At 62.8% G+C, this 14,503-nt stretch overlaps 1 protein-coding gene across 1 annotated transcript in view; it reads left to right on the top strand.

Moving 5' to 3' along the window:
- IQGAP3 (IQ motif containing GTPase activating protein 3) overlaps nt 1-10,148 on the top strand; it is a 35,964-nt gene extending 25,816 nt beyond the window's left edge. Inside the window, exons 24-38 of the mRNA XM_086694075.1 lie at nt 3-155; nt 411-574; nt 904-1,128; nt 1,957-2,097; nt 3,483-3,567; nt 3,912-4,144; nt 4,436-4,568; nt 4,675-4,777; nt 5,383-5,509; nt 6,411-6,498; nt 7,154-7,366; nt 7,787-7,953; nt 8,168-8,266; nt 8,599-8,707; nt 9,573-10,148. Coding sequence (XP_086550201.1) covers nt 3-155; nt 411-574; nt 904-1,128; nt 1,957-2,097; nt 3,483-3,567; nt 3,912-4,144; nt 4,436-4,568; nt 4,675-4,777; nt 5,383-5,509; nt 6,411-6,498; nt 7,154-7,366; nt 7,787-7,953; nt 8,168-8,266; nt 8,599-8,707; nt 9,573-9,686 — 2,154 coding nt within the window. The 3' untranslated portion in view covers nt 9,687-10,148. The remainder of the gene's footprint in view (nt 1-2; nt 156-410; nt 575-903; nt 1,129-1,956; nt 2,098-3,482; nt 3,568-3,911; nt 4,145-4,435; nt 4,569-4,674; nt 4,778-5,382; nt 5,510-6,410; nt 6,499-7,153; nt 7,367-7,786; nt 7,954-8,167; nt 8,267-8,598; nt 8,708-9,572) is intronic.
- Nucleotides 10,149-14,503: the final 4,355 nt, after the last annotated feature.

Genomic DNA, 14,503 nt, shown 5'->3' with positions numbered 1-14,503 from the left:
AGGAGGTGATCTCCCACTGCAAGAAGCTGACCAATAAGAACAAAGAGCAGCTGTCGGGTATGATGGTTCTGGACAAGCAGAAGGGCCTGAAGTCGCTGAGCAGAGAGAAAAGGCAGAAACTAGAAGCTTACCAGCACCTTTTCTACCTGCTGCAGGTGAGCAGGAGCCTTTGGAACGAGAGGACCCCACCGTCCCCGAAGGGTCTGGGGCCCGGAGGCCTCTCTGTGCCCGTAACCCTCATGCCTCGACCCCGGAGACTGCCCCCCACTGCTGCTTGTCTGAAGGTTCCTCGCACCTCCCAGGAAGCGGGCCGGTGCCTTCTCCTCTCCGGTCCCCATCGGGAGAGCCTCTAATGCATCACCGGCCCTCGAGGCCCATCACACGCCTCCTGTTTCCCCCGTTGCTTGCAGACTCAGCCTCTCTACCTGGCCAAGCTGATCTTTCACATGCCACAGAACAGAACCACCAAGTTCATGGAGTCCGTGATTTTCAGCCTGTACAACTATGCCTCCAACCGCCGCGAGGCCTACCTCCTGCTCCAGCTCTTCAAGACAGCGCTCCAGGAGGAGATCAGGTAGGCTTTCCGCGCCCAGACGAGTGGGAAGGGAACGGGTTGAGAGACACCACCGTCGGCCCCTTCACAAGGGGGCGGTTTGTTGAGGTTTGAGGGCAGAAATGGAATCACGAGACCTCTTCTCAGCCTCACGTGGAGCGTCTGTAAGAGCCTCCGGGGACAGTACGGAGGGAGGATGCGGGCGGGCAAGTCAGCGCACAGGCTGTCAGGACAGGCCTTGAGAGGGGCCATAGCAGAGCAGGCTTTGAAGGGCCACAGTCTCGGAGAGGAGCAGCTGTTTGTCCTACACAGAGACAGGAGACCAGCTCCGGTGACCTCTCGAACCACAGGTCAAAGGTGGAGCAGCCCCAGGACATGGTGACAGGCAACCCCGCGGTAGTGGGGCTCGTGGTGAGGTTCTACCGTAATGGGCGGGGCCAGAGCGCCCTGCGCGAGATCCTGGGCAGAGTCGTCCAGGACGTGCTGGAGGACAAGACGCTGAGTGTCCACATCGACCCCATTCACCTCTACAAGAGCTGGGTCAACCAGAGCGAGGCCCAGACCGGCCAGCGCAGGTGAGGGGCGGTGCAGGTGAGCAGCAGCAGAGGGAGAGCTCCTTTGACCAGCTCCGAAGGTGGCATAGAAACGAGCTGCTGATTTATGCAGCTACGACGCCGGCCCTGCGGGATGAAATAAAGTAGCTTTTAGCGCCCCCTCTGGTGGTTAACGTGGAACTGATGTAAATGACGCGGACCTGGGTATAGAATGAGCACAGGTGAACGCGCAAACGTGTGTAATTGGCGTGTCGGTGCTTGCTTGAGAGCGGCCGTCCGACCTGCCGGGAGTTGGGATACGGACGCCTCCTTGATGGGGGAGAGCTGAGCACCCAGATTTGCAGGCGGATAGACAAGTGAGGTGGCAGGAGAGCTGGTCGGCCTTGCAGACTGGGGGTGCTACTCGGGGGCACGGTCCTTGGGAAGGGGGCCGCCGAGGAGCCGCCCGCGCTGGCGGCCTCTCCAGTGGCACACGGGCCTGCGTGTCGGGCCTGCAAGGCCGAGGCCGTCTTCCCGATCGCCCCAACCGCCAAAGACTAGCTGAGGGATGGCCCTGCCTCCAGCCCCGCTGAGGAGTCCACGCAGACTGTGGTCGTCCGCTCGTCCCTCCTCGTCCACCCCGTGGGCCCTCAGCTTCTCCTCCTTCGCCTTCCACCCACCTCGCTCCATTCCCTCTGAGTCCTTTCTCTTATTCCGACCTGGTCCCCTCCAGCACGCGGGGCCGCCCTTAGCGCGAGTGTAGGTATACGCACGCGCAATCCTGTTAGATGGAGGGTTCAAAGGGTGGAACTCGGGAGGGGAGGCCGTGGGAGGGGCTCTGGCTGATACCTTGTCTCTCTCTGCCCACAGCCACCTCCCCTATGACGTCACTCCAGAGCAGGCCTTGAGCCACCCCGAGGTCCAGAGACGGCTGGACATCTCCCTCCGCAGCCTCCTCGCCGTGACGGACAAGTTCCTTGCAGCCATCATCTCCTCTGTGGACCAGATTCCGTAAGTGCATCAGCCGCGCCCCAGCCCGGGCACGGGACCTCAAGAGGGCCAGGCCAGGCGAGCTGTAAACCTCTGTGTCCAGCACTCTAGGAGGCGGGAATAGGTTAAATTAGTAGGTGGCACATCTGTGGTAGGAACAGTGACGATAATAGAATCTAACACATTTGAACACTGTTCTGTCATTGTACGTTACTTCCACGACCTAGTTTCACTTGATCCTCACAAAATCCCTGAGCTAGAGGGAGGGCAAGAATGGCCATCTCCATCTTCCAGACCAGGGAAGGAGTCGGCGAGGGGGAGGAGGTGGGGTAAGCCCCCGTCTGTTGTTCTCCTCGGGCCCCGCCTCCAATCCAGCCCCTCCCGGGTGCTCGGTGATGACAGACAAGGTTGGCCTTCCCAGAGCCTCCCAGGCTGTCCTGGGACAGGGTTCTGGCTGTGAGTGCCCCACACCCCAGGTCCACGCTGAAGGTGCTTCTGTGGGGGGAGGCAAAGTGAATATCGGGACCTGGGCTGCTCCCCAGGGGAGACGAGCAAAGAAGAGGGTCTCGGGCCAGGCTGAAGGCCGCATGCAAGCTTAGTGGGCGGCAGGGCCCTGGTCCAGGGCACTGACACTAGGGCAGGGGAGGGGGCGGCAGGGCCCTGGTCCTGGGCACTGACACTGAGGCAGGGGAGGGGGCGGCAGGGCCCTGGTCCTGGGCTCTGACACTGAGGCAGGGGAGGGGGGCGGCAGGGCCCTGGTCCTGGGCACTGACACTGAGTCAGGGGAGGGGGCGGCAGGGCCCTGGTCCTTGGGCACTGACACTAGGGCCGGGAGGGGGAGACAGGGGCCCGGTCCTTGGGCACTGACACTAGGGCCGGGGAGGGGGAGACAGGGGCCCGGTCCTTGGGCACTGACACTAGGGCTGGGAGGGGGAGACAGGGGCCCGGTCCTTGGGCACTGACACTAGGGCCGGGGAGGGGGAGACAGGGGCCCGGTCCTTGGGCACCGACACTAGGGCAGGGGAGGGGGCGGCAGGGCCCTGGTCCTGGGCTCTGACACTGAGGCAGGGGTGGGGGCGGCAGGGCCCTGGTCCTGGGCACTGACACTGAGGCAGGGGAGGGGGCGGCAGGGCCCTGGTCCTGGGCTCTGACACTGAGGCAGGGGAGGGGGCGGCAGGGCCCTGGTCCTTGGGCACTGACACTAGGGCCGGGGAGGGGGAGACAGGGGCCCAGTCCTTGGGCACCGACACTAGGGCTGGGGAGGGGGCGGCAGGGCCCTGGTCCTGGGCACTGACACTAGGGCCGGGGAGGGGGCGGCAGGGAGCGGGCCGTGAGTAGCAGGGGGACACTGCCTGGAGCTCCGGCAGAGACCGGCGGACCGCGGCTCACGCACACTTTGTCCGCAGATACGGGATGCGGTATGTTGCTAAGGTGCTGAAGACAACCTTGGCGGAGAAGTTCCCCGACGCCCCAGAGAACGAGGTCTACAAGGCGAGTGTCCCCTCCCCAGACTCGCGAGCTCCCTTTTGCCCTGCTGGTGAACCCCCGACTGAGACAAATGGAGAGAAGACCCGACGCTGTAAAAATCAAGCGGGGAAATCTCCACACTGGCTCACCAGCAGGGCCTCTGCCGGCGGGCGGAAAGGCGCATGGTCGTGAGCTAAGAGGCCGGACAGCCCCGCACGGGCCCAGGGGACCTGGGTTCCGGTCCCGGCCCCTGCCCAGCTTTCGCCGCGTGACCTTGAGCGGGTCGCCAGCCTGGGAGCTGGGGGGCGGGGCAGGGGCTGCCAGGGCGGACCCCCGGACGCTTCTGGGACCGTTTCCTCTGCCCTCAGGTGGTAGGGAACCTCCTGTACTACCGCTTCCTGAACCCTGCCGTCGTGGCCCCTGACGCCTTCGACATCGTGGCCGTGGCGGCGGGCGGTGCCCTGGCCGCCCCCCAGCGCCACGCGCTCGGGGCCGTGGCCCAAGTCCTGCAGCAGGCCGCTGCCGGCAAGGCCTTCCGCGGGGAGAGCCGGCACCTGCGGGTCTTGAATGACTACCTGGAGGAGACGCACTTCAAGTTCAGGTCTCCGTCCCGGCACCCTGTCCCTCCTGTCCCCTTCTCCTGCTCTCGTCCTCTGCCGTGCCCCCCCTCCCCCCTCTGGGCCATGGGGGAAGCGCGGCACGGCGGGGGGCGCGGCGGTCAGGGAGCCGGAGCGTGGGTTGTTGGAAGCATCGCCCGGCGGAGACAGAGGAGGGCCGTCCAGGGCAGTGGGCTTGAGGGGACACCGGGAGGGGGGCCGGGCGGCCCCGCGGGGGCGCACAGAACAGGTGGGGGTGCCGCCCGCCCTCTCCCACACCCTTCCTCTGGAGACAGGAGGTTCGTCTGCCGAGCCTGCCAGGTGCCTGAGCCGGAAGAGCGCTTTGCGATGGACGAGTACTCGGACATGGTGGCTGTGGCCAGACCCGTGGTGTACATCACCGTGGGGGAGCTGGTCAACACGCACAGGGTGAGGGGCGTGGCCGGGGTCGCAGGGGGGCGGGGGGGGCGGCGTGGGCGGCCCTCGGAGGAAGGTCTGGCTTGGATCTGTAGCTGCTCTCTCCTTCCACCTGCAGCTGTTGCTGGAGCACCAGGACTCGGTTGCCCCCGATCACTGCGACCCCCTGCACGAGCTCCTGGAGGACCTGGGGGAGCTGCCCACCATCCCTGACCTCATCGGTGCGCGCCGTCCTTGGCGAGGGGGCCCGGCAGCGGGTGGGCGGGGGAGGGCCTGCAGGGAGGGAGGGACGGACAGACCGAATGGCAGGCCGGCAGGCTCTCTCCGGAGTTCCATAGTCAGGGACGCGTGCCGGAAAGCCAGTCCGCGCAGCACGTCTCCTTTCCCTCTGGTCCGAGATGGACACAGGGACCTGGACTGATAGGAAGAAAGGGGACAGACGGTAGAGGGACCCAGTGCCAGCTGCGAACGGCCAATCAAATCGTGGGAGAGCGGTGTGGATGAATACGGGTCCGTTTGGAGTCTCTAAGGGTTTCTCTGACAGGGCCTTGAGTCCATGGAGTGACAGGATGTGGCCCTGCAGGGGCGGAAGTTCAGGGTGGGGGTGGTGACACATCGAAAGCTGGGAGCCCCAACACCTGGGCAGAGGGTGTCGGTCAGAGGTTCATCCGCAGGAACCGGGAGGCTGAGCTCTATGGACGAGAGCCGTCCTGTGGGTGCTGCCCCCGGTGGACCCGCCTCTCCCGGCGTAGGGGTGCCCGCAGCGGGCACGTAGCACAGCTGTCTGCACGTGGGGCACGCTGTCTCATCCCTCCCTCCACTTCAGGGGAGGGCGTGGCCGCGGACAGGAGCCTGGACCCGAGCAAGCTGGAGGTGTCCCTGACGCTCGCCAACAAGTTTGAAGGGCTGGAGACGGACCCCGGCGATGCCAGTGCCCGGAGCCTGCTTCTGAGGTGGGTGAAGGTGGCCCCAGCCCCGGCCCCTGCTCGGATGGGGGGCGAGGCCATTCCACTGTCTTCCTGGGCTCCTGTCCTTCGGGCGGGTCCCCCTGAGGCTCACCGGCACTGCCCTCGCCGGGCCTCCGCTGTCCACCTCGGCCTCTGTTCTGTGCTGAGCTGAGGCCGAGGGAGAGCGGGGGTGTTGGTAACACCTGACGTTTGTGTGTTTCTGCGCTGTGACCGTTTGACCTGAGGGACAACCGTGAGGTCAGGGATGGTCTCTCTGCTTTAGTGTAGAGACCCGGGGTGGGTGTCCTGCCGAGAGAGAAGGTCGGGAGCTTTTCGCCCCCGGTCCTGTGAAAGCGAGGGGGGCGCCCCGCAGGGCTGGCCGGCCATCTGGGCAGAAGAGGAGCCAAGTCGCCGCCTCGGTCCCGCGCTGGCAGGGCGGCCCCTCCCCACCCACTTGCCCAGTGAACCAGTGAGCTGGGCCCTTGGCCTTGTCTTGCCATCGCTCTTCTAGCAGGGCGGGGCCAGGCATGAGCACGCAGCCAGAGCCACCAAGAGGAAGGTGGCCGTCAGGCACCCTGAGAGCTCAGAGAAGGGACACCTGAGCTGGGGAAGGTCTCCCACAGGAGGAGGCACATCCTTTAGCTCATGGACTCAGGACGACAGTTTGTGGGAGGGCATTGTTGGCAGGGGGCCGGGGGTGAGGGCAGGGGTGAGGCGGCCTGGTGTGTGTGCACACAGGGGGTTCTGTACTCAGGCCCTGCATCTCACCCTGGGGTCTCCCTCCTTGTTTGTTCTCCTGACCTCCCAAGGTCCCTGGCAGCCATGAAGTGGGGCAGGGTGCACCCACCCTCAGCTCCTGGCCAGCCCCGGGCCCAGACCCTTCCCTGTCCCTCCCCTCCTCCTGCAGCACCAAGCAGATGCTGGTGGACATCATGCAGTTCCAGCCTGGGGACTCCCTCGAGGAGATGCTGTCCCTCCCGGCGTCCAGAGAGCAGGTGAGTGGCCGGTAGCTCCAAGTTCATCCCCCCCTCCTGGCACCGCCCATTTCCTCCCCTAGACCCACCCTGGCCCCACAAGCAGACAGATGTGCCCCCCAGGAATGAGAATAGCACCCCCGTCCCGGCTCCCCCTGCAGCAAGAGTGAGCTCTGCAGGGACCCCAAAGGCCCTGATGTCCGTGCTGTGGGCAGGGGGGCGGCTCACGGGCATCGCGCAGCTACCCCAGTGGGCGCTGGAGGGCAGGCATCCTGCAGGGAGAGCGGCCGCCTGAGGCCTGGAGGCAGAGAAGGTACTGGGTGGAGGTCCAGTTGGGCCCCCGGCAGCAAAGACTAAGCCGAGGGCCTTCCAGAGAAGGTGAGGATGGCCCGTAGGGGCAGGTCCCAAAGCACAGGATGGAGGAGAGGGGCGCCCCAGATACCCTGGAGCCATCGCGGTGTTGGGAGGTGTGTGTCCAGAACCCCTTCCGCTGCGGCTTCCGCCCCTGTCTCCTTGGGCTCCTGCTCCCCTGTGGGGACCCCCGAGGCCCTCGCCCGTCTCTGACATCCCCACCGCACCCACCCCTGCCCCTGCTCCAGATGAGCTGGGGTCCGCCCCGGCCTGGGGGGCGGAGTGGCGCGGCCCGGTGGATCCCTGCAGCTCTTTTGCCCCTCAGGAAGCGGCCCACGAGCGGCTGACGAGCTGGCGCCGGGCCCGTGAGAGCCAGACCCCGGAGCCCCTGCGACGGCACCGCTCGCTGACCGCGCAGTCCCTCCTGCCGCTGGCGGACAAGCGTCGGCGCGTCCTGCGCAACCTGCGCCGGCTGGAGGGCCTGGGGCTGGTCAGCGCCAGCGACGGCTACCAGGGGCTGGTGGATGAACTGGCCAAGGTAGCGACCCCGGGCGCCTTGGGACACGCCCCCCCTTCCCACCCACCCCCCCCCACCCCCACACCCCCCCCCCCCCCCCCCCCCCCGCACGTGTCCGCCCAGATCCTCACCAGCCGGGGGAGGCCAAGGCACGGCCAGAGGGTCCGTTTTGAAGGGGAGGTCGGAACGTTACTCAGGGCGCTCTTGTACTGAAAGACCAGGAGCCTTGAAACCGTGACTCCTCGGTGGGGGCGAGGCCCCGGCCCTGAGGGTTCGGGCTGGAATCCTCGAGACCCTCCTCCTCGTTGGAAAAGCAGCTGGGAAACCTCCCTCTTCCTGCTTCTCCCGGAGACCCTCACAGGGATTTGTTGTGGGCCCGCCAGGCCCCGAGGCGCTCCCGTCGCAGGGGGCAACTCCCCCTCCCTTGTCCCCCAACCCCAGGACATCCGCAACCAGCGCCGTTGCCGGCAGAGGCGGAAGGCGGAGCTGGTGAAGCTGGGGGCCACGCTCCGCGGCCTGGACAGTAAGGCCACCTTCTTCGAGGAGCAGGGCGACCACTACAGCCAGTACATCCGGGCCTGCCTGGACCAGCTGGCCCCCCGCCCCAAGTGGGTGCCCCCTCCCGCTCCCCGTGACCTCTCACCTCTGCCCACGTGACCCCTGAAGGGGAGGTCGCCCCGGGACGGCAGGGTCCCTTTCTGATTCTGGCCTTTGGTCCCCTCACAGAGCCTCGGGGCCTGAGTCGGCCGCCACAGGGAGAACTGGGGTCTTTGGTGTTGAAGACCCGGCTCCGTGAACTCCCTTGGCCCTTTTTTAAACCAGGAGCTCTGGGAAAGGGAAGAAGCCGTCGCTCCGTTACACTGCTGCCCAGCTCCTGGACAAGGGGGTCCTGCTGGAGATCGAGGGCCTTCCCACCTCTCAGTACGTGTGTTCGGAGGGCACAATGTCAGACCCCCACCGGGCCCCAGCGTGGCCCCGCCTTGGAGGGGCTGCGGGGTGATGGGGAGACGGGACACCTCCAGACAGAAAGCCAAGGGCAGCGCACGTGGTCCGGCACAGCCCCGGACACACCCAAGGGGGAGGGCACCGGGGACCCGTCCTGGAGGAGGGGACAGCCGTAAGGGCCAGGCACGCCGAAGACAGAGGCAGCCGGGGCCCCGCGAGCGCTGACAGGAAGTCTGGGCTCCAGAGGAGGGGGGCCGGGGCCCTGGAAGGAAGCACTGAGTCCGCGTTTTGAATCCTGTCCCTGAAAGCTTCAGAAATGTGATCTTTGACATCAGCCCTGGAGATGAGGCAGGGAAGTTCGAAGTCAATGCCCGGTTCCTGGGTGTGGACGTGGAGCGGTTCCAGCTTCACTACCAGGTGAGAGGCCCCCCAGGGGCCCCAAGCCGCCGGCCTGGCTCGGGTGCCCGCCTGAGGACAGTGGGCCCGCCTCGCTCCTCTCAGCCGGGGAGGATGTCAGCTCCCCGCCCCGCCCCGCCCCGCCCATCAGCACCTGAACAGAAGGGTGAGGGTCTTGCGGCCCAAGCGCCTCTGTCCCCAGGCCCTGGCCCAGACCCCACCGCCAAGCACAGAGCGTGCAGCTGGCGGGCACTGTCAGGGCGGATGAGTCCTGATGTCCCAGCACGTGTCTGGGACCTTGCACACGCCGCCCTGCGGCCCTCTGCACAGCCCTGAAGCGTGACCCCTGTTCTCCAGGCTCTGAGGCTGATACAAGACGCAGCCTGAGACACAGGCCAGTGTTCAGGACAGCTGTGATTTTGTTTGTTTAGGTTTATTTATTTTGAGAGAGAGAGCACGAGCTATAGAGGGGCAGAGAGAGAGAGAGAGAGAGGGGATCCCAAGCAGCCTCCGTGCTGTCAGCACAGAGCCCAACGTGGGGCTTGAACTCACAAGCCGTGAGATCATGACCTGTGCCAAAGTCGGACGCTCAACCGACTGAGCCACCCAGGCGCCCCAGGAAGCAGTGACTTTAAACCCACGTCTTTTTGTTCTGCCCTTTGGCCTTTTGAACGAGAGAAGGGGTTTGAAGCCCTGACTCTGCTCGAATTGACATTTGGTCAAGTCCCTGTGCCTCTCTTGGCCTTGATGTCCTCATCTGTGAACTGGGGTTTTGATGGCCAGTGCCCCTGGGTGGGCGAGGGAGGCTCGGGGGCATGAGTGTTGTGTAGACTGGCCGGGCCACCACCAGGAGCCCTCGCGCACCCCACCCCTGCCCTCTCCCCAGGACCTCCTGCAGCTCCAGTACGAAGGTGTAGCTGTTATGAAGCTCTTCAACAAGGCCAAGGTCAACGTCAACCTTCTCATCTTCCTCCTCAACAAGAAACTGCTGCGGAAGTGACGGAGGCAGGGGCCGCTCCGCGAGCCCCTCTTCCCTGCCAGGTTGCGGTCTCAACAGTAACACTAGCTCACAGCCCTGCGGATGCCCAGGGCTCAGGGCTGGGCCGAGCTCCGGGAGCATCACCCCCCGCCCCCCGCCCCGCCCCGGCTGGAGCAGCTGGCCCACCGGGCCACACGGAGGCTCCCTGGCGACAGTGAGCCTTGCCCAGAGGCTGGCCGTGTGGCCGATAAGCCCCAGAGCCCCTCGGTGTCCCCGCCGGACTGCAGCGCCGGGACCTGGGCCCTGCACCCTGGCCCGCCGAGGCCCTTGCTCTTTGCCCACTGCTGCCCTCCCGCGGTCACCCCGATATTTGCAAGCACTGTCCTGGCCGCCTCTGCCTCCCTGCTCCCTGCAGGCCCCAAAGCCAGGCTACCACTCCCTCCTCCCTCTTCAGCAGCAGCGGGTGACACCCCCCCCCCACCCCGTTACCTCAAGTCCCGCTCCGAGGATATTTATTCTACCCCCCCCCCCCCGGCACTGGGGGTCACCGTGTGGCCCTCCTCCTGGGTGTACCCCTTCATCTCTTTGAGCTCAGAGAAGGCGTTGCCATCTCCCAACAGTCCCGCCAGCCCCTCCCGCCGTTTGCGCAGGACACCTTGGGTGGGGGGCAGGAAGGTCCCCGTTCATGTTTCAGACTCGTCCTGTCCCCTTCCTACGGCACGAAGAGCGTCTTTTCCTCTGTTCGCTCACCCTTCCGGGCGGTCTCAGTGCCTGCATTCTTGTCCCTGCATTCTTGTCCCTGCCACTGTCTCTCCCCCACGTCCACCGACTTCCTGTCCCTGATGTCACTTGAATAAAAGCAGCCGTCACCCGCACATGTGCAGTTCACCCCCGGCTTCATTTCCTGCAGAGCAGGTCTCCGGGTTCTGAGACGGCTCTTGCCCGGGAGAGGGGGGGCGGGGGGGGCGGGGTCCTCGCTGCAGCCCCCGAAGCGCCCGCCTGGCCGAGCTCCTAAAAGCTTAATGAGACGAGGGTTGGTTCCTCCCCCGCCTGCCCCGGGGCACGGGGACGGGGAAGGCGTGCTTAGGTCTTGGTGCTGTTTTTATCGCAGCCCAGAGGCAGAAGCCAAGAGGAGGAGGAACCAGGCCGAGTTGCGCCCCACCCGCTCCGCACATACTTCCAGCAGCTTCTCCTCGTGTGCTCTGGCCACAGCTGCTCACGTGTGCTGCAGCCCCTGTGCTCTGAGCAAAACCCCCTTTCCGCGACAAGAGCCCCCCTCCTTTCCTCCTTGCTGTCCGGGAACAGGGACAAAGCCTGGGGACGAGGGAACAGGACCGAGGCACCCGCCCTGACATCCTGCCCAGAAGCCCCTGCTGGGCACCCCCGGTTTGCCTGGCGGGTCTGTCTTCTGCTCCGTCACTCAGGATCTGTCTCGCTGTCACATCGTCTCCTTCCCGTAACGTGTCACAGCAGAGACTGGCGGTACTGCCTCAGTCTGAGTGACAGTGACACACACAGTGGATCCGGGTTCCCCCACACCGTCAGCCGTCACTGAAAAGCTCACACTCACCCGACGGCTCCAGCACCGGGTGCCGCCGTGATGCTCCCCGGCAGCCGCGTGGGCTCAGCCGCGTGGAGCACGCGCTGGCTCGTCACGGTGGCTACTGTCACCAGGGCCTGTGTGGCGGGGCTCTTTGCAGGCACTTCTCACAGCAACTCCGCAGAGGGGAGCGCCCCGCCCCCGCCCTCTGCCGGGCAGGTGACAGAGCCGAGGCTCGGAGCTTTGGGTCACAGCCGGCAAGGGGCAGAGCAGGGCTCTCAACTCGGGCCCACCCCCTCCGGGCTCACCTTCCCCCACCTCGTGTCTTATCTGAGAGCAACATTTCCACTTCCTTCAGCCCACCCTCTCGTGCCGCCCTCTTTCGAGCCCACTGCTCAATCCTCCCGGTGGCCCCTGACACGCCCCGGTTCATCACTGTCTTCCTGTCAACGGCCAATGTGACACAGAGGCACGTAGGTCCTATGGGGGAGTACACTCTCTTCAGGGACAATTTGACAACATCAGAAATGGGGAAAGAGAGGTCTTTCTACCAAACGGTGTTGGGACAGCTGAATATCCACGTACAAAAGAATGAAGACGGACCCCTACCTCATACCGTATACCAACATTGAAACAGATCATAAACCAAAATGTAACAGCTAAAACTATAGCATTCTTAGAAGGAAACGTAAATTTGCATGACATTGATCGGGCGATGGTTTCTGAAGACACCAGAAGCACCAGCACCAGCGGCAAGAATTAGATACACTGGAGCCTCAGCAAAGTCAAAAACTTGTGCTTTAAAGGACACCTTCAGGAAAATGCAGACAGGGGCACCTGGGTGGCTCAGTTGGTTGAGATCGGTTCAGGTCATGATCTCACGGTTCGTGGGATGGAACCCCGCGTTGCGCTCTGTGCTGACAGCACTGAGCCCGCTTGGGATTCTCTCTCTCCCTCTCTCTCTACCCCTCCCCTGCTTATGCTTTCTCTTGCTCTCAAAATAAATTATCTTAGGGGTGCCTGGGTGACTCATTCGGTTAAGCATCAGACTCCGGCTCAGGTGATGATCATGCAGTTTGTGAGTTCGAGCCCTGTGTTGGGGCCCTACGCTGATGGCTCGGAGCCTGGAGCCTGCTTCGGATTCCGTGTCTCCCTCGCTCTCTGCCCCTCCCCCACTCACACTGTCTCTCAAAAAAATAAATAAATAAATAAATAAATAAACGCTAAAAAATAGTAAAATAAACTTTTTAAAAGTTGAAAAAAATGAAAGGACAACCCACAGAAAGGGAGAGAGATGTTTGCAAATCATTTGTCTTTTTTTTTTAATGCGTGTTTTTGATAGAGAGAAGCACCGGTGGGGGAGGGGCAGAGAGAAGGGAAGACACAGACTCCGAAGCAGGCTCCAGGCTCTGCGCTGACAGCAGAGAACCTGACACGGGGCTCCGACCCACAAACCACGAGATCACGACCTGAGCCAAAGTCAGACGCTTCACCGACAGCCACCCAGGCGCCCCACAAATTGTGTTATCTTGTAAGGGACTTATTTCAAAAATAAAAAGACAACCCAATTACATGGGCAATTTTGGTGGCCATTTCTGTAAAAAAGAGATGCAATTAGTTAATAAGCACATGAAAAGATGCTCAGCATCGTTAGTATTAGCGTAATGCAAATGAATTTTTTTTAATCTTTTATTATTTATCCTTGAGAGAGAGACAGTGTGTGAGCTGAGCGGGGAAGGAGCAGAGAGAGACACACAGAATGCGAAGCGGGCTCCAGGCTCCCAGCCGTCAGCACAGAGCCCGACGCGGGGCTCGAACCCACGGACCACGAGATCATGACCTGAGCCCAAGAGGGACGCTCAACCCACTGAGCCCCCCAGGCGCCCCGCAAATGAAATCTTAATGAGATGCCACTTCATCCCCAACGAGGATGGCTGAAGTGAAACAGCTAACAACAAGGTTTGCTGAGGATGGGGAGAAACTGTAATTGCTGTGGTGCCCGGGGGGTTGGAAAACGGTGGAGCCACTTTGGAAAACAATTTGGCGTCTCCTCGAAGTGTCAAACATACGAGCCAGCAACTCGCCCTCCTGAGCACGTACCCGAGAGAACTGGAAGCCGATGTGGCCAGGAAAGTCTGGGCACAAACGCTCACCAGCTGATGAGCGGATGAAGAGAGGGCGATATATACGAAGGGAGTACCGTTTGGCCATCGAAGGGGATGAAGTCACGACACACGCTACCACACAGAGGGCACTTGAAAACACTCAAAGTGAAAGACACGAAAGGTCACGTATGTCTGATTCCATTTGTGTGAGGGTCCAGGACAGGCCAATCCACAGGAACAGAAAGTCGATCAGTGCGCCGGGGTCTGGCGAAAAGGGAGAACAGAGCGAGTGCTGGTGGGTGTGGGGTTTCTTTTAGGGGTGGTGAAAATGCTCTGTAATTAAGTAGTAAGGCTGAAATTCCTTTTTTTTTTTTTTTTTTACATTTATTCATTTTTCAAAGACAGAGAGAGAGAGCATGAGCAGGGGAGCGGCAGAGAGAGAGGGAGACACAGAATCCGAAGCAGGATCCAGGCTCTGAGCTGTCCGCACAGAGCCCGACGCGGGGCTCAAACCCACGAACCTTGAGATCGTGACCTGAGCCAAAGTCGGACGCTCAACCGACTGAGCCACCCAGACGCCCCTAAAGGCTGCAATTCTGGCCATAGTGAAACCACTCGATTTCATATCTTCAAAGGGTACATTTTATGGTATGTGAGTTATATTTCAATAAAGCTGTACTTTTTTTTTATGTTTACTTATTTTTGAGAGAGAGAGAGAGAGAGAGAGAGAGCAGGAGCAGGGGAGGGGCAGAGAGAGAAGGAGACAGAGAATCCAAAGCAGGCTCTGAGCTGACAGCGCAAAGCCTGATGTGGGACTCGAACCCCTCAACCGTGAGCCGGCCTGAGCTAACGTCACTCAACCAATGGAGCCACCCAGGCGCCCCCAAGAGGTTACTTTCTAAGGCTGTAATTGCACACACCCAGCAGGGATGCTTCCCGTGAACACACCTGGATGGGGCAAGGATTGTGCGTGGGGGCAGAGGACTGTGCGTGGCGGCAGAGCAGCCCCACGATGGGACATGGCACGGCCAACGGCGACAATGAGTACACACGAGCGGACTGGTGTGAAAAGCAGCCCCCGTCCCCGTGTGTGCTGTTCCGGACGATGCCCGATGCCCGGGGAACTCGGCGGTGGCCGCCTTCGGGGACTAGAATGGGGGGGGGGGGGAAGGGAGTGTCTGTGCTGCTACTTT

This window comes from Puma concolor, chromosome E4, assembly GCF_028749965.1.
Source record: "Puma concolor isolate L17-30 chromosome E4, mPumCon1.1.hap2, whole genome shotgun sequence".
NCBI lineage: Eukaryota > Metazoa > Chordata > Mammalia > Carnivora > Felidae > Puma > Puma concolor.
The sequence above is the reverse complement of the archived record's forward strand: the minus strand, read 5'-3'. Positions and strand labels throughout refer to the sequence as shown.